General features: G+C 45.4%; 2 protein-coding genes and 1 pseudogene across 7 annotated transcripts; 2 read left to right on the forward strand and 1 right to left on the reverse strand.

The window, feature by feature from the left end:
- The first annotated feature begins 273 nt into the window (after positions 1 to 273).
- LOC125517978 (alpha/beta hydrolase family protein) lies at positions 274 to 3946 on the forward strand. The gene is made up of 6 exons (XM_048682943.2): positions 274 to 439; positions 1196 to 1644; positions 2274 to 2358; positions 2443 to 2612; positions 2811 to 3118; positions 3513 to 3946. Exons 2-6 carry the CDS (start codon positions 1269 to 1271, stop codon positions 3666 to 3668), a joined length of 1095 nt encoding a protein of 364 aa, XP_048538900.1. The 5' UTR covers positions 274 to 439; positions 1196 to 1268; the 3' UTR covers positions 3669 to 3946.
- A 32-nt stretch (positions 3947 to 3978) lies between these two features.
- Positions 3979 to 12021, reverse strand: LOC125517976 (transcription factor TGAL9). 6 transcript variants are annotated; one of them, XM_048682939.2, is made up of 10 exons: positions 11814 to 12021; positions 11628 to 11726; positions 10919 to 11016; positions 9781 to 9974; positions 9562 to 9699; positions 9213 to 9290; positions 6780 to 6825; positions 6308 to 6606; positions 4493 to 4735; positions 3979 to 4407 (listed from the first exon to the last, which is right to left on the reverse strand). In XM_048682939.2, the coding sequence occupies exons 1-10, from the start codon at positions 11855 to 11857 to the stop codon at positions 4216 to 4218; spliced, it is 1431 nt and encodes a 476-aa protein (XP_048538896.1). In that variant the 5' UTR covers positions 11858 to 12021; the 3' UTR covers positions 3979 to 4215. The 6 variants fall into 6 exon arrangements, with proteins under 6 accessions (XP_048538896.1, XP_048538895.1, XP_048538898.1 ...); XM_048682938.2 differs by having other exon boundaries at positions 10919 to 11019; XM_048682941.2 differs by having other exon boundaries at positions 9781 to 9950; positions 11814 to 12019.
- Positions 12022 to 13290: 1269 nt separating this feature from the next.
- Positions 13291 to 13429, forward strand: LOC125526149 (small nucleolar RNA Z247; annotated as a pseudogene).
- The last annotated feature ends 8296 nt before the right edge of the window (positions 13430 to 21725 follow it).

A 21725-nucleotide genomic window follows, 5' to 3' on the forward strand; every position in this document is an offset into this window, starting at 1 on the left:
ATGTGTTGCTTGAGCCAATACAGACAACCAAACAAAATGCACTTACGTATTACCTAATGCAGGGACACTAGATGCAGGCAACTAAACAACTTGCAGATAATAAATTTGGGGCTGTTTTTGCTTAACCAGATTGCGTTGAGTTGTGTATACAATACATCTACTGTTCAAAACTTGAACCAAACAGGCCCTACATGTATACGCACGTCGCGACCGATGTCTGGTAGCCACCTCGATGTCCTGATCCAAAACCGGGTGCGGGCCCCCGAGGCCGGAGCCCGCCGTGTACTATACTACCTTTCTCCGGTTCCCTGCGCGCGCCCGACAACGCAACCAAAAAGAACTCGTTCCAAATCTACGCACCCGGCGAGAATCCCCACGCCGGCGACGGCCGCGCCCGACCCCCGCGCCGCCTTCCTCGCGGCGCCGCGGATCCAACGAGGTAATTCACGGCGCGTCACCGCGCGCGGGTCTCGCCTCCTCCTCCTCACTTTGCCCCCTTCCTCGCGACCGCTTCTCTCGCGGCCTCCACCTCTCTCTCTCTGACTCTCTCTCCTCCCTCCCGTGGATCTCGGTCTGGATTGTGCCGATCCCTCCTGCGCACGAGCGGCTCTCCCGTGGTCTCTTGGCGTCCCGCCGCCGTCGTCGCTTGCTCCGGTCCGCCACGGATTAGGCAGGCGCGCGGTCCGAACCGCCCGTCGTGCTTCTTAAGAGAGTCGGCGTCTGCCTGGTCGGTTCGGGCATTGCAGCGTTGGCAGCGAGCTGGATTCCTGGCCTGGATAGTTATTAGATGCGACGCCGTAGAGCGCGCCTGGATTTGCCTGCATTGGGCGTCGTCAGGTGTCTGCCCTGTCGAATACCTCGAGTGATTATCTTTCAGATTTGTCTCGATTAGGTCCGTTCCGTTGGCGGAGATGCTGCTTTTAGTTGATGTGGATTTGTGTAATGTGGTTGTGCTCCTTGAATCTCAATGTCTGATGGCATGATGCTGCATTGCAATGGGGAATTCCTTCCATAGTTGTGTTTCTAGTGGGCTATGCTTTATATCCAAAATTTCAAACTAGTGGGCTTGCTTCATTTTATTCTTGCTTTCTGTTAGCGCTGGAAACCATTCTCCTGCTTTAATTGTTAAGTTCCTGTTATGTCGTACTTCTCGGAATATGCTGACTTGGACAATTTTTAAATTTTGTTGGTGCAGGCATTTGCCAGTGTTTGTGGTTGTAATTTGTGGTAAAGTCTGAGTAATCAACTTTAATAAGACATTCTTGAATATGGTATCAGTGAATGTTGGGTTAGTACATTATGTATTGGACCATATATATGGGACTCTCCTTCATCGCACGAAATTAGGAACACCATTTTTCTCAAAGGGATGGGGAGGTACCAAACTTGATTTGTTAGAGAGGATGGTGAAGCAGCTATTCCCTGAAGCACCTTGCCAGAACTGGCCACCAACTGCTGTGCAGCCTAAATGGAAAACAGTTTGGGAGACAAAGAACTCTTGTCTGCGAGAGGGTGTTTTCCGGACAACATGTGATGAGAGGCTCATTGATGCATTGCCTCCTGAGAGCCACAATGCAAGAGTCGCTTTTCTTACACCCAAGGATGTCTCACCAGAGAAGATGGCTTGCGTGGTCCATCTGGCAGGTACGAACTTTGTAACCCGATCTTACTCTATCATGGTGTGCCATTATCATATAGTTAGATAAATATTCTTCGTCTTTGAATTAGTGTTGGACAGGATCCATAAACCGGTGTATATATGTACTTCATACCATATGCAGCGAATCATCACTTCAGATTTTTTTCCAATCCACCAGACTTCAGAAAATATTCTTTTATGCCTTTGACATTTAGATATTATTACTGGTTGAACGGATCAATGTATTTTATGCCTATGTACTTTGGTGACATTTAGCTTTGTCACCTCGTTTCAGAACAGAACCAGTAGATTTCTAAAATGCAGCAATTCAACTTTTCCATCTACTATCTGAATAAAATGGTGAGAGATTTTCTAGTTTTAGAATTTCTGTTTCCATAATGTGACTTGTTTTCCCGGATCCTGCGCAAGCGGGAGCTACGTGCACCGGGCTGCCCTTTTTTTTATAATGTGACTTGTTTTCTACTAACAAGCATGATTGTGTTGATGCCCTGTTTTTCTTGGAAGTTCTCACTACGATTGTTTTCTTAATACCTGAGATGATCTCCAGTTCTCCCCCTTTTAACCAGGGACCCACATTTAGTGAATCAAGTTAAGCCTTTCTTCAATATTTTAGGCACCGGTGATCACTCATTTGAGAGAAGGCTCCGGCTTGGTGGACCTCTTTTGAAGGACAATATTGCAACCATGGTTCTTGAGAGGTGAGGTTTGTACAACAGGGTACCTTGCATTTTTGTCAATTTTCAGTCTTCCTGGCTGGAACTGATATCTCTAATGAAATGCAGCCCCTATTATGGACAACGACGTCCTAGCATGCAGCATGGGGCCAAGCTTCAATGTGTGAGTGACTTGCTACTCTTAGGAAAAGCCACTATTGATGAAGCTCGCAGTCTCTTATACTGGTTGCAGGCTGAGGCTGGTTATGGCAAGATGGGCATATGTGGGCTCAGCATGGGTATGTACTTTTCTCATTAAAAAAAGGAGTCCTTGCTTGTCTCCACTATTTTGTCTTAGTTTCATTAGAAAAAATGTCATATGAAAATTACTAGTATTGTGTTTATTTCAAAAACTTTATTCTGAGACTATATAGGAATTCCTTATTTATGAAATATTTTGCCACTTGTTTTCATAAGCATTTGTTTGTTAATAACAGGCGGTGTACATGCTGCAATGGTTGGATCCTTGCATCCTACGCCAATTGCCACACTACCATTTCTTGCTCCACATTCTGCTGTTGTACCTTTCTGTGAAGGACTTTACAGACATGCCACAGCTTGGGAAGCACTGAGGGAAGATGCAGCAGCATTAGCTAAAGATGCAACTTCTTTGACTGAAGATGCGGCATCCGGTATCAGCATTGAGCAAGTAAAAGACAGATTACGGTCAGTGCTGTCTCTGACGGACGTCACTCGATTTCCCCTACCGAAGAATCCACAGGCTGTCATTTTTGTTGGTGCAACGGTTAGTGCTACTCACTTGTTCTGTACCATATATATCCAAATGTGATTAATGCTACCTGGGTCTTCTACTTACAACATCGTAGGTAGATTTCCTACAGAGTGCTTTCATTACTAGTTCAATATGTGTTTTGCTACTATTTCAACAACAGACGTATTATTTACAGCACCTAAAAAGTGATAATATATATGTTTTCCGCATCACTTTTGTCATAGCATGAGTGTTATCCGAGCTGATCCATTCAATGATCATCCACACCTCTGTTCATTAGCTTGTTTCTGTAATCTGTGCTCTGTGCTCTGTAGTGTTGAGTGAAACCTTTTATTAATATCAGAGATCAGAGTGTCTATTGAAGCTTGGTTCCAGTCTAAAGCCATGTATGTTGTCCTTGTTTCAGGATGACGGTTATATTCCTAGACACTCGGTCATGGAGCTCCAGAAGGCATGGCCGGGCTCGGAAGTCCGGTGGGTGACGGGAGGCCATGTGTCCTCTTTTTTACTCCACAACGACTCGTTTCGCAAGGCCATCGTCGATGCCCTTGACAGATTGTAACAGGGAGATTCTTGTGTACCCATGGTCACACCAATTGAGCCCTGCAAGCTTGACAGATGCATTTCTTGTTGTATTTTTTTAAAGAGAGCTGAGATATGGCACATTAGTTGTTGTAACTTAATTAAGAGTTTGGATTAAACAAGTGGGAGAATGAGATGCAGTGAGTATCAAAATTAGTGGAGAGGTTGGCCCATTGGCTGTAGATCACATTTGTAACACAAATACAGTGACTCGTTGATTTGTTTAACTGGCAATAAGATGATTCACAATGCTGAGAAGCAGAGTCAGTCCAGCATAGCAAACACACAGATTACAGTAGGAATGTCAGTTCTTATTTTTTATACTGCCAAATTGTCAGCTGCACGTTAAAACTTACTCTTATATATATACACAATTACCAGAAGTAACTACCAACCACTTGTCGAAGGGGCAAGAAATGGATCATCCATCATCTGATCACCTCTATCTGAAAACCTAATTACCTTTTCTTCTATGCTGTGTATATGCCTAGCTAGCTGGCCGGCCAGGTGACGATGCATGTAGGATTTCATGGATGGAACAGCCGGCCGCCGGCGCCGGGCGGGGCGGGCTGGTCCTGGCGCGGCCGCGCCAGCCAGAGGGAGCTGAGCGCACGGAGGCGCTGCGAGTAGTCGGCGACGGCGAGGAAGCACCGCGCCGCCTGCCTCGCCGTCAGCACCTGCGGCAGCCTATGGAGCGTCTGCAGCCTCAGCGCGTCTGCCTGCATCATCACATCACATAGCAAACGGAACAGTTATCAGGTGCACTGACTGAGCGCGCGTAAGTCACTCGTGTAGGTGTGGCACCTGTCTGACGAAGGCCTCGAGGGAGGAGAGGTTGGAGATGGCGAGCGACATGTGGGCCATGTAGGCGGCCGTGTCGGGGTAGGGGGAGATGAGCGCGTCGGAGGAGACGGTGTCGGAGAGGGAGCGGTACGTGGCCTGGAGCTCACGGTCCAGAGCTTCCTCGCGCTCCTGCGCCCATCGCTGCAAGTCGTACATGCCCGCCGCCTGTTGCTCCGTCAGTGGCTCCATATGCCGCGCCATAACCTGCATTTTTATTTCCCATTATAATCTACTACACCTGTTCCTAAATATATGACGTTTTGACAGTTTAAATATTTATGAACGGAGGCAGTAGATGTGTTGGTCTGATAAAATTATTTTAAGACAAGGTTCACTGTCAACTGCATTGATCTGTTCAGACTTTTTGTACACTGACGTGTCAAAATTGGAGAAGTACCCCCCCCCCCCCTCTATTTCTTTCTACTTCGCATTAGGTTTGTCTTAAGTCATTTTTTTTTGCTAAATGTGTATATTAAAAATGGTATCTCGAGAATTTCATCGAAAAAATGATATCTCGAGAAAGATGAGAGATAAGGTGAGGAGGAGTGGGGCGTGGTGGTGACTGATGGTCGGACTGGGCGGAGGCATGGGGATGGACGGCGCCGGCAGCGGCCACCATGCTAGATTGTTTCAGAGACTTTCTTTTTTAATTGCCCAGCAATGAGGTTGTGGGAGATAATGATGAACGAGGCAAGACCTTATCTGTAAATGTGGAGAGATGTGCGATTTTTATTTGTAAAATTGTCATAGTTTGCTTTCTATCCGTTGGATGTAGATCGGACGGTCTATATTACAAGATGACAGACACACCATCATCACCAGCTCGGTTTTTTATAAGAGTAGAGATGGGACAGATGAGTAGTTTCATATTTTATATATTTAGTATTGAAGATATTAGATATAAATAATTTTCTTTATAAACTTGATCAATGCTTTAAATGTTTAATTTTTTAAAAATTCTATACGCACTACATTATGAAACGGATGGAATAATATCCCGTTCCATTTAGAAGCTAGGCAATCCACATACACGTCGACCTCCCATATCTAACCTCCCTCCTTTACCAACTCTCGCGGCCAAGTACGCTTTCTTCCGGCACAGAAATAGCAATCATAGGCGTCGATCGGTCTCTACTGATTAATCTACCTTAGCCAAAGACTTGTGAAGGCCCGACTGTTCCATCAGCTGCTCTGAACTGGGACCTCTCACCTACTTAAGATTAACTAGTGATAGGCGATAGCTAGCTAATCCATCATATAATACGTCTCTCTCTACCTAATCTTCTGAAGAGCTGCATGCCTTCTCCGGTCTCTTCACCTTAATCATCAAAATGATAATACTAGCTAGTAGCATTTGTTCATCATCCTTTGTATCTGCTTGATGCTACATTTTAAGCTAATAAAAGAGTCTTTTTATTTTTTTAAGAACATACTTTATTGAAAAAAGAAAATAATAGCACTTGCATATCCTCAACAAATGTATGTAAACACATACTCCCTCCGTTTCTAAATATTTGTCTTTCTAGACATTTCAAATAACTACTACATACAGATGTATGTAGATATATTTTAGAGTGTAGAATCACTCATTTTGCTTCGTATGTAGTCACTTATAGAAATGTTTAGAAAGATAAGTATTTAGGAACGGAGGGAGTATGATATATTGCATATATGTTTAATCTGTCTCTTAATGATGATCAGCCAGCTTATATGTCATGCATGCACTACAGCTGTACTCTTAATTCCCATGCAAAAATCCAGAATTATTGTACGTACCTTGATGAGGTCCGACGGGCGGGAGCCGCCAATCCAGATGAAGCAGCGCTCGGCGGCGGGCAGCCACATCCCGGAGACGAGGTGGAACACGTCGGCCCTGGCCACGGCGGACTTGAGCTCCGCCAGCACCACGTGGTGCGCCGCCGCGGCGTCGATGAGCTGCCGCAGCAGCTGCTCGCCGTCCGTCACCGCCGCGTCGTGCTCCACCCCCTCCGCGTCCACCGCTGCCCGCAGGTGCCGCATCATCCTGTCGTGCTCGTCCACCCACCTCGCGTACTCCCCGTCGAACCATGCCGCCTCTGCTAATTCATTTTATTTATGGAATTATTTAGTTTTGCCATGCACGTACAAGAGAGACCACATATTGTTACGAAAAATATGGAAGTATTGAGCGGAAGGAAATATATTTCTGTGTGATGGCATATACTAGTATATATGGACCGAACAGCTTAGGGTTTAGTTCCATGCATGCCTGGGCTTAGTCCTCCAATGCCAGCTCCACCACCCAAGATTGCACCCTTAGTCAAAGAGATGGATGAAAAAAAATATAGTTAGGCGGTGATAGAAAAAAAAGGTGCAATTAAGACATAACTTAATTATAGATACCCAGCTTAATTCTTGAGTCATTATCTTAGGTGGTGTTTGGTTATCTAGTCCTAGGACTTTTTTAGTCCCAACTAAAAAGTCCATACTCCCTAAAAAGTCCCTCCCTATTTGTTTCCAGAGACTAAAAAGTCCCTAGTCCCTTCCTAAAGGTTATCAAATGACCATATTGCCCTTAGTATATATAAAAATAACAATCAAACAACACCATGGGGTGGCGGGCCAATGGGTGCATGGAGGGGCATTGCTGAAAAAGTTTCAAAAAGTCCCAAAAAGACTCTTCTTGAGAGTCTTCTTCATTTAGTCCCAAATGCCTAGTTTAGTCCTAAAAAAGTCTCTCCCGTTTGGTAAAAAAGTCTCTAAGAGAGACTTTTTCTACTCCCTACACAAAAAAGTCCCTGAAAACAAACACCTCCTTAAACTGAATGCATGGCTACAGGGTTTAGATCCTACTTTTAGTATTGGTGTATATTAAGTTTAAATGTTAGAACAATTAGTGGTTATACTAGAATTTCATTTACCTGATTTATTCACTGGAAGTTGGCTTTTGATACTTTTATAGATTAGATACGCACTTCGGCTTAACCTCATGTACTCTTACCACCCTCTGGACGTCTTTAAGTTTCCATGTACGCGACAGATCTCTCCCACTATGGTGGTGGCTATTTGCGCATACGAAAACCCAATACTTACGAACATAGGTTACATATCCCACCAACTACCCCCACCTCCCCGCGTCCTTTCCCTGAATTTCACCGGGCTCCCCCCACCCCTATTGGCTTGTAGATTTAACGTTGTTGTAGATTGGGTCCGGTGGTGTAGCATCTCTCTTGCACATACTTGCTTCACAGCTGTTGCGTACGCTTTTAAGTCTCTGTTTGTTTCAGCTTTGGAAGATAGCTTTGGTCTGGGAAAAGCTTAACTTGAAGCAAACAACTATTTTAGAGCATTTGTGGAATCACAACCCAAAGCTGATTAGTGTTATTTCCAGTGTGATTGGCCAAAGCATGTCTCGATGTACTTCATAATCAAAATTGTTTCCCTACCTCCCATGCCTTTGGTGTTTGGTCGTAATTATGTCATAAATGCCACCGCATGCACGACCTATCTCTCCCTTTGCCCCTCGCGTTTTCCTTAGCTGTGTGCTTTCATAATTGTGTTGCCAAACAACTAACTTTCACTTGAGCAACTTCCTCAGCACAACAACTTTGCCAGCACAACAAGTCCGCATCTGAATATGTCTGTAGCCCAAACAAACAGGGCCTAAAGCCAACTCTCCAAAGCTGCTTCTTCCCTGCATTTTCGACCACCTTCTAGCCCATCATTAACGATTGTAAAGCCCCACTCGAGCATTTCGCCAGTCAGATGCTGAAACCATTGTCGATCTATTGTCCATCGGAAATCACGATCCTAAGCCCATCTGACCTGCCCACACATATTATTGTACCTAAACTGGGAGTATAGTACATAGGCGTGCACATGGGATTTGCTATACCTACGGATAACTTCCCACGGGATGGAAGTTACGGGATGAGTTGACACAAGATGATTGAGAAACGAGGGGGAGGAAGGCCCCACCCTACAAATTAGGGGGAGCGAGATTAACGTGGAGCTGTTTTCGTAAGCCCCGTTTCGTAGATTTTCCCCGTAAGTGTAGGATTTTTGGCGTGCACATAGGCATGCATATAGCTTCGTAATTATCAAGGTATTTTTAGAATGTTCACAATCATTGAGTTGATGTCGAGCTGCTTGTGCTGCCACCAACTTATTTTCCTACCTCCATTCATTGTCGATATACTGTCCATTGTACACATCACTCGATTTGAAAACCATAGTAGCCATCGTCCTTACAAACTTCATGCAGTGTTCTCCTTATACTCATGTGCCAAAGAAGTATATCAGTATTATCGCCTCTCATGGATATTCTTTCGTACCACTCCCACCCCACCTGAAATCTATGGTTAACATCATGTGGAACCTCACTCATACCTCTGAGACACCAAAGTCATCGCCACGCGGAGCATAAACCACGATGCACGGTGGCGTAGCTAGGGTGATGGACAGGATGGTCCATGGGCTACCCCGAGATTTTTCCCCATAACTTGTATATTGTAGTAAAAAACATTTTTTTTGTATTGTGTTCTACTGCTAGGGCAACACCACTGACGACATGGCCCGTAGAAAGGTTGAAATTCAGACGTTTGGGGGTATATTTCATCTAGTGATTCATATCAAGATCTATTTTATATCTTTGTACCTTTCCCTTTTTGTTTTTTCCCCTGGGAATAGAGAGTATGCATACCTGAGCGCTGCATCTTTGCATCTCCTGCTCCATCTGTGACAGCCTGACCCTACTCGTCTCCAAATTTTGAATGTAAGCCTACACATGCGCAAAAGACAAACAGAAAACCAATCATATCACAAGTCTATAAGAAGCGTACTTGTCATGAAGAAATGTGGAAACCTTTGGGGCCCTAGCGAGCTTGACAGTACGCACAACTTTTAGGTGGTAGTAGCAGGTTAACTTCAACGTCGACCCCAATTCTACACACCAAACAACGCGGACTGCCAAACCACTACTGTGTACGTGTTTTAACTTGGGACTCGTCAGGTTATTGCAGTGATTAACCAGGTTAACCAACCATACATACCTTCTTCCTAAGCCTGCTCTTCCTCGCGGCCTCCCTGTTCTGCGCGAGCCTCCTCAGCGTCTTGGCGTCCGGCGTCCTGGGGCCCTCCTGCTCTGAGGTCGACGGCGTGCCGGCGCCGCCGCTTCCGCTTCCTTCTCTCTGAAATGGTAGCGACATCACAATTCACGACACAGAAATGTCCCGAGCAGTGTGCATGTGTAGAATAGCTAGGGAGCTAACCTTGACGGTCGCCTTGCCGCCCGGTGCCGTCATGGCGGACTGCTTGGACGGCGGACGTTGCGGTTTTAAATTAGAACTCGCGGCGACGATGTTCGACGTCGAGGTGGCGGCCTTCGGAGAAGGTTCGGCAACGACGTGCATCGGCCGAGAAGGGAAGATGTTGAGAGTCTCTACATGCACACGTGAAGAGAAGTCTAACGCGACTATTTCAGAATATAACACTGGTGCGCGCGGCGGTGGTAAATTTCCAAATGGAATATATATGGTTTCACACTCCTATTGAGGAGGAGAAATAGAAGGGGAGGCACCCCTCAAAAAAAGGGGAGGAAATGGCTCTGCTCGGGCAACAAGGAAAGATGATCATCTTTACCGTCAAAAAAAAAAGGAAAGATGATCATCTTGTGCAAGAACACACATATCACCAGGTGTTTCTTACACGTCATTCTCTCCAACTAGAGAATATCTTTTTGGGGAAAGAATTGTCATATACTCTCTCCGTTCACAAATAAAAGATGTTTTGGATATTTTAATATGTACTACATACGGACAGAAATGAGTGAATAAACACACTAAAATGTATCTATATACATCTGATTCAGAAAAAACATATTAGAACATCTATTTGTGAACGGAGGGAGTGTATTACAGAAAATAGAAGCTCTGGGGGAAACAAGGAAAAAGATCATAATATCTCATCAACATCGTTGCACAGCCTATGCCGAAACTCAACCAGGCATGTCAAATCGTGGTAGATGGCATACTTTTCCATGTGTGCAACTTATCGTCCAAAAAAGTATATATTTATGGCAGGAAAAAGGTATTGCATCTATCCCTCCCTTGGAGCTATATATGTGTGCATCCTCAATATCTCGACTAATTCTTATATTGTGTTGTTGCAGGGCCAGATGTAAATAGTATCATCTTATATTAATATATTACCCTTTGTCGGAAAAAATAATTTTAATTGGGTATGCTATATGTGCATTCCACACATGGTACCACCAGGAACACCTCACGGCTTTCATGTGCGGGGTGTGCCTCAAAGCTATATATTCAGGCTACATTAATTCAGTATGTCAACCTATTAAATATTGTGAAGTTATATCAGAGAAATTATAATCGATTAAGCATGTCTTACGTGGTTGCTCTTGAACTGATTGGTTATCCTGGCTGTTGATGTAGAGGAAGAGGGCTTGATCAAGTTCTGCCAAGTCCTCGTATCCACCAGGGTCCTTTCTGCTGCACTTGCACAAATTAATATAGCGAAATATTGCAAAAAGATTATCATGGTCATCATGATAAGTTGAACATAAACTTGTAGAGGAAGAGGAAATGCTTGAATTAAATAAACTTTGAGATTCTTATTGAACATATCCATGAGAAGTGCTCTCTTACAAGATGAACAAGAAATGATACTTTCAACACAATTCTTAGAACTTAAAAGGCAATATGGAAACTGGAGAGAAATGCTGAAATTCTTGAGAGAGAGAGAGAGAGAGAGAGAGAGATGAAAGTTTATTATGGTAGCAAGTCGGGCTAATTAGCTGCAGCATCGCCTTCTTTACATTTGGACCAAACAACATGAAAATAAGTCAATATATACACGTACAGAGACTGTGAAACATCATCTTCAAACTAAGATGCTAACTTCATCCTTAAGCCTTCAGATAAGTTATTTACTTGTTTGTGAAAGACCAACTTATGCATCATAACTAATACACGAGAATAACTCCAAAAGCTTAAGAAAAAACAGAAAAGAAATATTATCAACGCGAAAAACATCAAGAAAAGAGCTCTAATTACTTGTCACGAAGAAAACAAGAACATTTTATGGTGTTAGGGTTTACATGATGCTTCCATGGATGGACGAGGTAGCAGCGGTAGAAGCTTGGATCATCTCGGCGTGCGCTGAACAAGAAGCCTGCTCATGCGGCTGTTGCCATGGCCTATCCCCCATGAAACACCTCCCAGTATCAATCAACTCTATAAGCTTGATATATCTTCTCAATCAGCTCAAGAAGCAGCTCCAGCACCTGTTCTTCACATCTGAAGTCGGATTAATCCAGCAGATCAGCATAATCACCGGTAATCGCAGACCGCCGCAATCCGATCCTTTTTCCGTAACTTTCCCCCTTGTTCCTAGCTATGGCTGGATTCGTTAGCTTCTTCTGACCGGAAGCTGGCAAAGGATAGAAGATGACTTGTATAGCCTGAGGTGGAGTGCGTCTACAAGAAATATAAGGGAGTGGTTGCAAACCTTGGAAAAAGGTAGACAATAATTAGACTTTTATAAAAAGGGAAGAATACGATGTGTGATTAGATCGAGCCGAGTCGGTAGCAAGGACGACTTGTTTTTTATGCACTTGCTATGTCAAATGTTTGGAATTCATAGATGAGTACTAGTGGATTACTATTTAAATGGTGAATGTTTTTTTACGGAAGTGACGAAGAAACTAAACTGCATGCATCCACCCGTTTTATTCGACTTGTTATTTTGTCAGGATTTAGGTTGGGATTAGTTGAGTTTTGGAGCACAATTAGGTTCTGTGCATCAGCAATAGGATGGGACCGACCATAAATATTTGGGCTATGGAGATGTACTAATTGAGTTTGTGTGCGTATTCTTAGTACTACATAGGTCCATAATATGTTCTCTTCTTTTCTTGGGCTGGTAGTAAAATGTTCTCTTCCATAATGAAAGGACTATTTTATTTTCTTTACCAGCATATTTATATATCTCTATATAACAAGTGATGTGTGTTAAACAAAGTTCTGTAGCGTGACAGGGTCAGGAGATCTACATTACTTGCACCACATGCATTAGGAAGTTAGAGAGGATATTTATCTTGTAACCATAGTCCTTATCTCTACCTCTTTCTTCTCTGTCAAGATTGTAATCTCACCTGTATGCGATATCCCACATAACAACGCCCCTCGATCACGATGAGGTAAGACGCTTTCGCCTAACGTACATGGTAATCAGAGCCTCCTCTTCCAAACCCTAGCTTTCACCGATCCCCATAGTGCCAAGCCATGTCTTCCTCTAGCGCCGCCCAATCCAACCTCAACGGCCAGGTCACAGAGAAGCTCTCCCGGACGAACTACGTCCTGTCGCGAATGCAAGTTACGCCGCAGCTGAGGGCAGCCGGGCTCTTCGGCTACGTCGACGGAACTATGCCGGTACCCACGCGCCACCTCGTCACCAAGGACAAGGGCGGCAAGGAGTCGACCGAGCCCAACCCTCTCCATCCCATCTAGGTGCGGGAGGATTAGCAGGTGCTCGGCTACCTCCTCAACAACCTCTTCAAAGAAGTGCTGATCACGGTGACCGCGGTCACCACCGCGCACGCCCTCTGGGTGGCGCTCGCAGGCTTGTTTTCCTCTCAATATCTGAGTCATGTAAACAACATTAGCACTGCCTTGATCAATGGATAGAAGGGCAACCAATTGGTTGCTGCATACTATGCTTATATGCGTGGTCTTGCCGATGAACTCGCCATGGCCGGCAAGCCCATCCAGGATGATGAGCTCATCTCCTACCTGTTGCATGGGCTGGACATGGACTACCAGCCCCTCGTCTCCACCATCGACGCCCGCGTCACGCCGGTCTCCCTCGATGAGTTGTACGCCATGCTGAGCAATTTTGATCAGCGTGTCGCTCAGTTTCACAGCGCCCGCGGTGGCTTCAAGTCCTCGGCCAACGTGGCCACTCGCGGGTGCGGTGGGTACTCGTCTCGTCATCGCGGTCCTCCTCGACACAAGGGCAAGCAAGGCGGTGGCGGCTCCAGCAACTCTAGCTCCCGTGGTGGACGCCCCAACTTCACCAGCAACAGGGGCCGCCGAGGCGGGGGCGGCAACAGCTCGGGCAGATCACGACCCGATGCTGTGCGCTGCCAGATCTACGGCAAGCCTGGCCACACAACCAAGGACTGCAGGTATCGCTTCGATGAAGACGAAGCCTCCTCTGAAGAAGATGACAAGATTGCCGCTGCCGCCGATGGATCATATGGCGTTGATACTAACTGGTATCTCGACAGCGGTGCAACAAATCATCTCACGGGGAGCTCGAGAAGGTGACCCTACGTGAAAAGTACCACGGGAAGGATCAGATTCACACAGCCAGTGGTGCAGGTATGAACATAAGTCACGTTGGTCATTCGGTTATACGTACCCCTTCTCGTAAAATTCACCTTCGAATTTTTTTGCATGTCCCTAGTGCCAACAAAAATCTTCTATCCGTTCACCGCGGTATCATTGACAATCATGTCTTTATTGAATTTCATCCTTTCTTCTTTTTGATCAAGGATCAGGCCACGAAGAAGGTACTATATCGAGGTAGATGCATTCGAGTGTTGGAAATATGCCCTAGAGGCAATAATAAATTGGTTATTATTATATTTCCTTGTTCATGATAATCGTTTATTATCCATGCTAGAATTGTATTGATAGGAAACTCAGATACATGTGTGGATACATAGACAACACCATGTCCCTAGTAAGCCTCTAGTTGACTAGCTCGTTGATCAATAGATGGTTACGGTTTCCTGACCATGGACATTGGATGTCGTTGATAACGGGATCACATCATTAGGAGAATGATGTGATGGACAAGACCCAATCCTAAGCCTAGCACAAAGATTGTGTAGTTCGTATGCGAAAGCTTTTCTAATGTCAAGTATCATTTCCTTAGACCATGAGATTGTGCAACTCCCAGATACCGTAGGAGTGCTTTGGGTGTGCCAAACGTCACAACGTAACTGGGTGGCTATAAAGGTACACTACAGGTATCTCCGAAAGTGTCTGTTGGGTTGGCACAAATCGAGACTGGGATTTGTCACTCCATGTAAACGGAGAGGTATCTCTGGGCCCACTCGGCAGGACATCATCATAATGTGAACAATGTGACCAAGGAGTTGATCACGGGATGATGTGTTACAGAACGAGTAAAGAGACTTGCCGGTAACGAGATTGAACAAGGTATCGGGATACCGACAATCAAATCTCGGGCAAGTACTATACCGCTAGACAAAGGGAATTGTATACGGGATTGATTAAATCCTTGACATCGTGGTTCATCCGATGAGATCATCGTGGAGCATGTGGGAGCCAACATGGGTATCCAGATCCCGCTGTTGGTTATTGACCGGAGAGTTGTCTCAGCCATGTCTGCATGCCTCCCGAACCCGTAGGGTCTACACACTTAAGGTTCGATGACGCTAGGGTTATAGGGAAAGTTTGTACGCGGTTACCGAATGTTGTTCGGAGTCCCGAATGAGATCCCGGACATCACGAGGAGTTCCGGAATGGTCCGGAGGTAAAGATTAATATATAGGAAGTATGGTTTTGGCCACCGGAAGTGTTCCGGGCATCACCGGTAGTGTACCGGGACCACCGGAGGGGTCCGCGGGGGGGGGGGGGGGGGGGGGGTCCACCGGGAGGGGCCACCAGCCCCGGAGGCCTACATGGGCCAATAGTGGGAAGGGACCAGCCCCTAGGTGGGCTGGGGCGCCTCCCACCAAGGCCCAAGGCGCCTCCTAGAGGGGAGGGGGGCAAACCCTAGGGCAGATGGGCCTTAAGGCCCACCCTAGGTGCGCTCCTCTCTCTCCCCCTTGGCAGCAACCCTAGATGGGTTTTGGGGCTGCCGCCACCCCTAGGGAGGGAACCCTAGATGGGGGCGCAGCCCCTCCCCTTCCCCTATATATACTTGAGGTATTGGGGGCTGCGACACACACGAGATCATCTCCCTCTTGGTGCAGCCCTACCTCTCTCCCTAGTCGTCTCTCGTAGTGCTTGGTGAAGCCCTGCTGGAGTTCCGCGCTCCTCCACCACCACCACACCGTCGTGCTGCTGCTGGACGGAGTCTTCCCCAACCTCTCCTTCTCCCCTTGCTGGATCAAGGCGTAGGAGACGTCACCGGGCTGCACGTGTGTTGAACGCGGAGGCGCCGTGGTTCGGCTCTTAGATCGGAATCAACCGCGATCTGAATCGCTACGAGTACGACTCCTTCATCCGCGTTCTTGCAACGCTTCCGCTTAGCGATCTACAAGGGTATGTAGATGCACTCCCCTTCCCCTCGTTGCTAGATTACTCCATAGATTGATCTTGGTGATGCATAGAAAATTTTAAATTTTTGCTACGATCCCCAACAGTGGCATCATGAGTTAGGTCTATGCATAGTTTCTATGCACGAGTAGAACACAAAGCAGTTGTGGGCGTCGATATTGTCAATTTACTTGCCGTTACTAGTCTTATCTTGATTCGGCGGCATCGTGGGATGAAGCGGCCTGGACCGACCTTACACGTACGCTTACGTGAGACTGGTTCCACCGACTGACATGCACTAGTTGCATAAGGTGGCTAGCAGGTGTCTGTCTCTCCCACTTTAGTCGGATCATATTCGATGAAAAAGGTCCTTATGAAGGGTAAATAGAAATTGGCATATCACGTTGTGGTTTTGGCGTAGGTAAGAAACGTTCTTGCTAGAAACCTATAGCAGCCACGTAAAAATTTGCAACAACAATTAGAGGACGTCTAACTTGTTTTTGCAGCATGTGCCGTGTGATGTGATATGGCCAATAGGATGTGATGAATGATATATGTGATGTATGAGATTGATCATGTTCTTGTAATAGGAATCACGACTTGCATGTCGATGAGTATGACAACCGGCAGGAGCCATAGGAGTTGTCTTGATTTATTTATGACCTGCGTGTCAACATAAATGTCATGTAATTACTTTACTTTATTGCTAAAGCGTTATCCATAGTAGTAGAAGTAATAGATGACGAGACAACTTCAAGAAGACACGATGATGGAGATCATGATGATGGAGATCATGGTGTCATGCCGGTGACAACGATGATCATGGAGCCCCGAATATGGAGATCAAAAGGAGCAAATTGATATTGGCCATATCATGTCACTATTTGATTGCATGTGATGTTTATCATGTTTTACATCTTATTTGCTTAGAACGACGGTAGCTTAAATAAGATGATCCCTCTCTAAAATTTCAAGAAAAGTGTTCCCCCTAACTGTGCACCGTTGCGAAGGTTCGTTGTTTCGAAGCACCACGTGATGATCGGGTGTGATAGATTCTAATGTTCGAATACAACGGGTGTTGACGAGCCTAGCATGTACAGACATGGCCTCGGGACACATGCGAAACACTTAGGTTGACTTGACGAGCCTAGCATGTACAGACATGGCCTCGGAACACGGAAGTCCGAAGGGTCGAACATGAGTCGTATAGAAGATACGATCAACATGAGATGTTCACCGTTGATGACTAGTCCGTCTCACGTGATGATCGGACATGGCCTAGTCGATTTGGATCATGTTTCACTTAGATGACTAGAGGGATGTCTATCTGAGTGGGAGTTCATTAAATAATTTGATTAGATGAGCTCAATTATCATGAACATAGTCTAAATTGTCTTTGCAAATATGTTGTAGATAAATAGCTCATGTTGTAGCTCCCTGTTTTAATACGTTCCTAGAGAAAGATTAAGTTGAAAGATATTGTAAGCAATGATGTGGACTAGGTCCGTAGTCCGAGGAGTGTCCTCACTGCTACACAGAAGGCTTACGTCTTTGATGCACCTCTCGATGTGCAAACCCCTACAACGTCGTCTGTGGATGTTGTGAACACCTGACAGACACATCCTGATGACTACTTGATAGTTTAGTGCACCATACTTTACAGCTTAGAATCAGGATTCCAATGACGTTTTAAACGCCATAGAACATATGAGATGTTCCAAGAGCTGAAATTGGGATCTCAGGCTCATGACCCTGTTGAGAGGTGTGAGACCTCTGACAAGTTCTTTTGCCAACAAGATGGAGGAGGATAGCTCAGCTAGTGAGCATGTGCTCAGAATGTCTGGGTGCTACAATCACTTAAATCAAGTGGGAGTTAAACTTCCAGATAAGATAGTGATTGATAGAGTTCTCTAGCCACTATCACTAAGCTACTAGATCTTCGTGATGAACTATGACATGCAAGGGATGGAGTTGATCCCGGAGCTGTTTGCGGTGCTTAAGACCGCAAAAGGTAGAAATCAAGAAGGAGCATCAAGTGTTGATGGTTTAACAAGACCACTGGTTTCAAGAAGGGCAAGGGCTAGAAGGGAAACTTCATGGATGGCAAACCAGTTGCCGCTCCAGTGAAGGAACCCAAGGTTGAACCCAAACCCGAGATTAAGTGCTTCTATTGTAAAGGGAACGGTCACTGGTAGCGGAATTACCCCAAATGCATGGTAGATAAGAAGGCTGGCAACTTCAACAAAATTTATACGTGTTATTAATGTGTACCTCAGTAGTACTCCTGGTAGCACCTGGGTATTGGATACCGGTTCAGTTACTATTATTGGTGACTTGAAGCAAAAGCTACGGACTAAACGGAGACTGGCTAAGGGCGAGGTGACGATGTGTGTTGGAAGTGTTTCCAAAGTTGATGAGATCACCATCGCATGCTCCATCTGTCTTCGGGATTAGTATTGAACCTAGATAAATGTTATCAGGTGTCTACGTTGAGCATGAATATGATTAGATCATGTTCATTGCAATACGGTTATTCATTTAAGTTAGAGAATAATGGTTATTCTGTTTACATGAATAATACCTTTCATGGTCATGCACCCTATGTGAATGGTTCATTGAATCTCGGTCATAGTAATACACATGTTCACGCCAAAAGATTTAGAGTTAATAACGATAGTACCACTTTCTTGTGGCACTGCCGCTTAGGTCATATTGGCGTAAGATGCATGAAGAAACTCCATGTCTATGGATGTTTGGAGTCACTTGATTTTGAATCGCTTGACACACGCAAGCCATGTCTCATGGGCAGGGTGACTAAGACCCCGTTTTCAGGTACAATGAAACGGGCAAGTGACTTATTGGAAATCATATATGCTGATGCATGTGATCCAATGAGAATTGAAGCGTGCGGTGGATATCGCTATTTTCTCATCTTCACTGATGATTTGAGTAGATATAGGTATATTTACTTATTGAAGCACAAGTCTGAAATGTTTGAAAGGTTCAAGCAATTTCAGAGTGAAGTTAAGAACCATCATAACAAGAAGATCAAATTCCTACGATCTGATCGATGAGAATTTCTGAGTTATGAGTTTGGCAATCACTTAAGACATTGTGGAATTGTTTCACAGTTGAAGCCACCTGGAACACCACTGGGTTATGGTGTGTCCGGACGTCGTAATCGAACCTTATGAGATATGGTGCGATCTATGATGTCTCTTACCGATCTACCGTTTCATTTTGAGTTTATGCGTTAGAGACAGCTGCATTCACTTTAGATAGGACACCATCTAAGTCCATTGAGACGACGTCGTGTGAACATTGCTTTAGCAAGAAACCAAAGTTGTCGTTTCTTAATGTTTGGGGCTGCGATGCTTAAGGCTTCAGCCAGAGAAGCTCGAACCCAAAGCGGACAAACACATCTTCGTAGGATACCCAAAGGTGACAGTTGGGTACACCTTCTATCTCAGATCCGAGGGCAAATTGTTTGTCGCTGAGAACGGGTCCTTTCTCGAGAAGAAGTTTCTCTCGAAAGAATTGAGTGGGAGGAAGATAGAACTTGATGAGGTTGTCGAACCTTTATTTCAACCAGAGAGTGATGCAACATAGAAAGATGTTTTCTGTGGCGCCTACGTCTTTTGAAGAGGAAGTTAATGATAGCGATCATGAAGCTTCGGATCAAGTTGCTATCGAACCTCATAGGTCGACAAGGATATGTACTACTCCTGAGTGGTACGGTAATCTTGTCTTAGATATCATGTTGTTAGACAGCAATGAACCTACGAGCTATGGAGAAGCGACGGTGGGCCCGTATTCCGACAAATGGTTAGAAGCCATGAAATCTGAGATAGGATCCATATATCAGAACAGAGTGTGGACTTTGGTGGACTTGCCCGATGATCGGCGAGACATTGAGATAAATGGATCTTTAAGAAGAAGACGGACGTGGGCGGTAATGTTACCGTCTATGAAGCTCGACTTGTGGGAAAGAATCTTTTCACAAGTTCAAGGAGTTGACTACGATGAGAATTTCTCACCCGTAGCGATGCTTAAGTCCGTCGGAATCATGTTAGCATTAGCTGTATTTTTCGATTATGAAATCTGACAGATGGATGTCAAAACAAGTTTTCTTACCAGTTTTCGTAAGAAAGAGTTGTATGTGATACAATCAAAGTTTTGTCGATCCTAAGGATGCTAAAAGGTATGCTGGCTCCAGCGATCCTTCTATGGACTAGAGCAAGCATCTCGGAGTCAGAATATATGCTTTGATGGAGTGATCAAAGCTTTTATGTTTATACAATGTTTGCTAGAAACTTGTATTTACAATAAAGTGAGTGGGAGCACTACAACATTTCTGATAAGTATATGTGGATGACATATTATTGATCCGAAATAATGTAGAATTTCTGGAAAGCATAAACGGTTGTTTGAAGAGTGTTTTTCAAAGGAAGACCTGGATAAAGCTGCTTACATATTGGGCATCAAGATCTATAGAGATAGATCAAGATGCCTGATGATACTTTCAAAGAACGCACACCTTAAGATGTTTTTGAAGGAGTTCAAAATAGATCAGTCAAAGAAGGGGTTCTTACCTGAGTTGTAAGGTGTGAAGTTGAGTAAGACTCAAAGATTGACCACGGCAGAAGAAAGAGGAAGGACGAAGGTCGTCCCCTATGCTTTTGTCATAGGCTCTATACGGTATGCCATGGTGAGTACCGCACCAGATGTGTGCCTTGCCACATGTCTGGCAAGAGGGTACAAAGGTGATCTAGGATTGGATCACCAGATAGCGGTCAAAATTATCCTTAGAGGAATAAGGAAATGTTTCTCGGTTATGGAGGTGATAAAGAGTTCGACATAAAGAGTTACGTCGATGCAAGCTTAACACGTATCCGGATAGCTCTGAGTAGAGATACCGGATACGTATAATGGAGCAACAATTTGGAATAGCTCCAAGTGGAACGTGGCAGCAGCATCTACGATATAAAGTTTTGCGAAACACATAGGGATCTGCATATGGCAAGACCCGTTGACTACAACCTCTCTCATAAGCATAACATGATCAAACCCAGAACTCTTTGAGTGTTAATTGTTGGGGAATGTTGCAGAAAACAAAAAATTTCCTACGGTTTCACCAAGATCCATCTAGGAGTTCATCTAGCAACGAGTGATTAGATGCATCTACGTACCTTGTAGATCGTGAGCGGAAGCGTTCAAAGAACGGGGATGATGTAGTCGAACACGACGTGATTCAAATCACCGATGATCTTAGCACCGAACGGACGGTGCCTCCGCGTTCAACACACGTACAGAACGGATGACGTCTCCTCCTTTCTTGATCCAGCAAGGGGGGAAGAGAGGTTGATGAAGATCCAGCAACACGACGGCGTGGTGGTGGATGCAGGGCGTCACAGTAGCAGGGCTTCGCCTATACTGCGAGAGAGAGACGTAACGGGGAGAGAGGAAGCACCAAAGGCTGAGGTATGAAATCCCTCCTCTCCCCCACTATATATAGGAGGGCCAAGGGGGGGTGGTGCGCAGCCTAGGAGATCCAATCTCCTAGGTGCGGCGGCCAGGGGAGGGTTTCCCTCCCCCCCAAGGCACCTCGGGGTGCCTTCCACCACTTGGACTCCTCCGTGGTGGAAACCCTAGGCGCATGGGCCTAGTAGGGCTGGTGCCCTTGGCCCATATAGGCCAAGGAGCACCCCCTACAGCCCATGTGGCCCCCCCGGGACAGGTGGCCCCACCCGGTGGGCCCCCGGGACCCCTCCGGTGGTCCCGGTACAATACCGATAACCCCGAAACTTGTCCCGATGGCCGAAACAACACTTCCTATATATAATTCTTTACCTCCGGACCATTTCGGAACTCCTCGTGACGTCCGGGATCTCATCCGGGACTCC

Source organism: Triticum urartu, chromosome 6A (genome assembly GCF_056163025.1).
Source record: "Triticum urartu cultivar PI428250 chromosome 6A, HENAU_Tu73, whole genome shotgun sequence".
In the NCBI taxonomy this organism is placed as follows: Eukaryota; Viridiplantae; Streptophyta; class Magnoliopsida; order Poales; family Poaceae; genus Triticum; species Triticum urartu.

Bases quoted from the DNA above. Each gene is read 5' to 3' on its own strand.
- LOC125517976 (XM_048682938.2), bottom strand. From the start codon at position 11,857: ATGCTGATCTGCTGGATTAATCCGACTTCAGATGTGAAGAACAG. The intron at 11,727-11,813 runs GTGCTGGAGCTG...CATGGGGGATAG, and splicing joins ACTTCAGATGTGAAGAACAG to GCCATGGCAACAGCCGCATG. The intron at 9,700-9,780 runs GTTAGCTCCCTA...CTACCATTTCAG, and splicing joins GCGGCAAGGCGACCGTCAAG to AGAGAAGGAAGCGGAAGCGG.
- LOC125517978 (XM_048682943.2), top strand. From the start codon at position 1,269: ATGGTATCAGTGAATGTTGGGTTAGTACATTATGTATTGGACCATATA. The intron at 1,645-2,273 runs GTACGAACTTTG...TCAATATTTTAG, and splicing joins TTGCGTGGTCCATCTGGCAG to GCACCGGTGATCACTCATTT. The intron at 3,119-3,512 runs GTTAGTGCTACT...TCCTTGTTTCAG, and splicing joins TCATTTTTGTTGGTGCAACG to GATGACGGTTATATTCCTAG.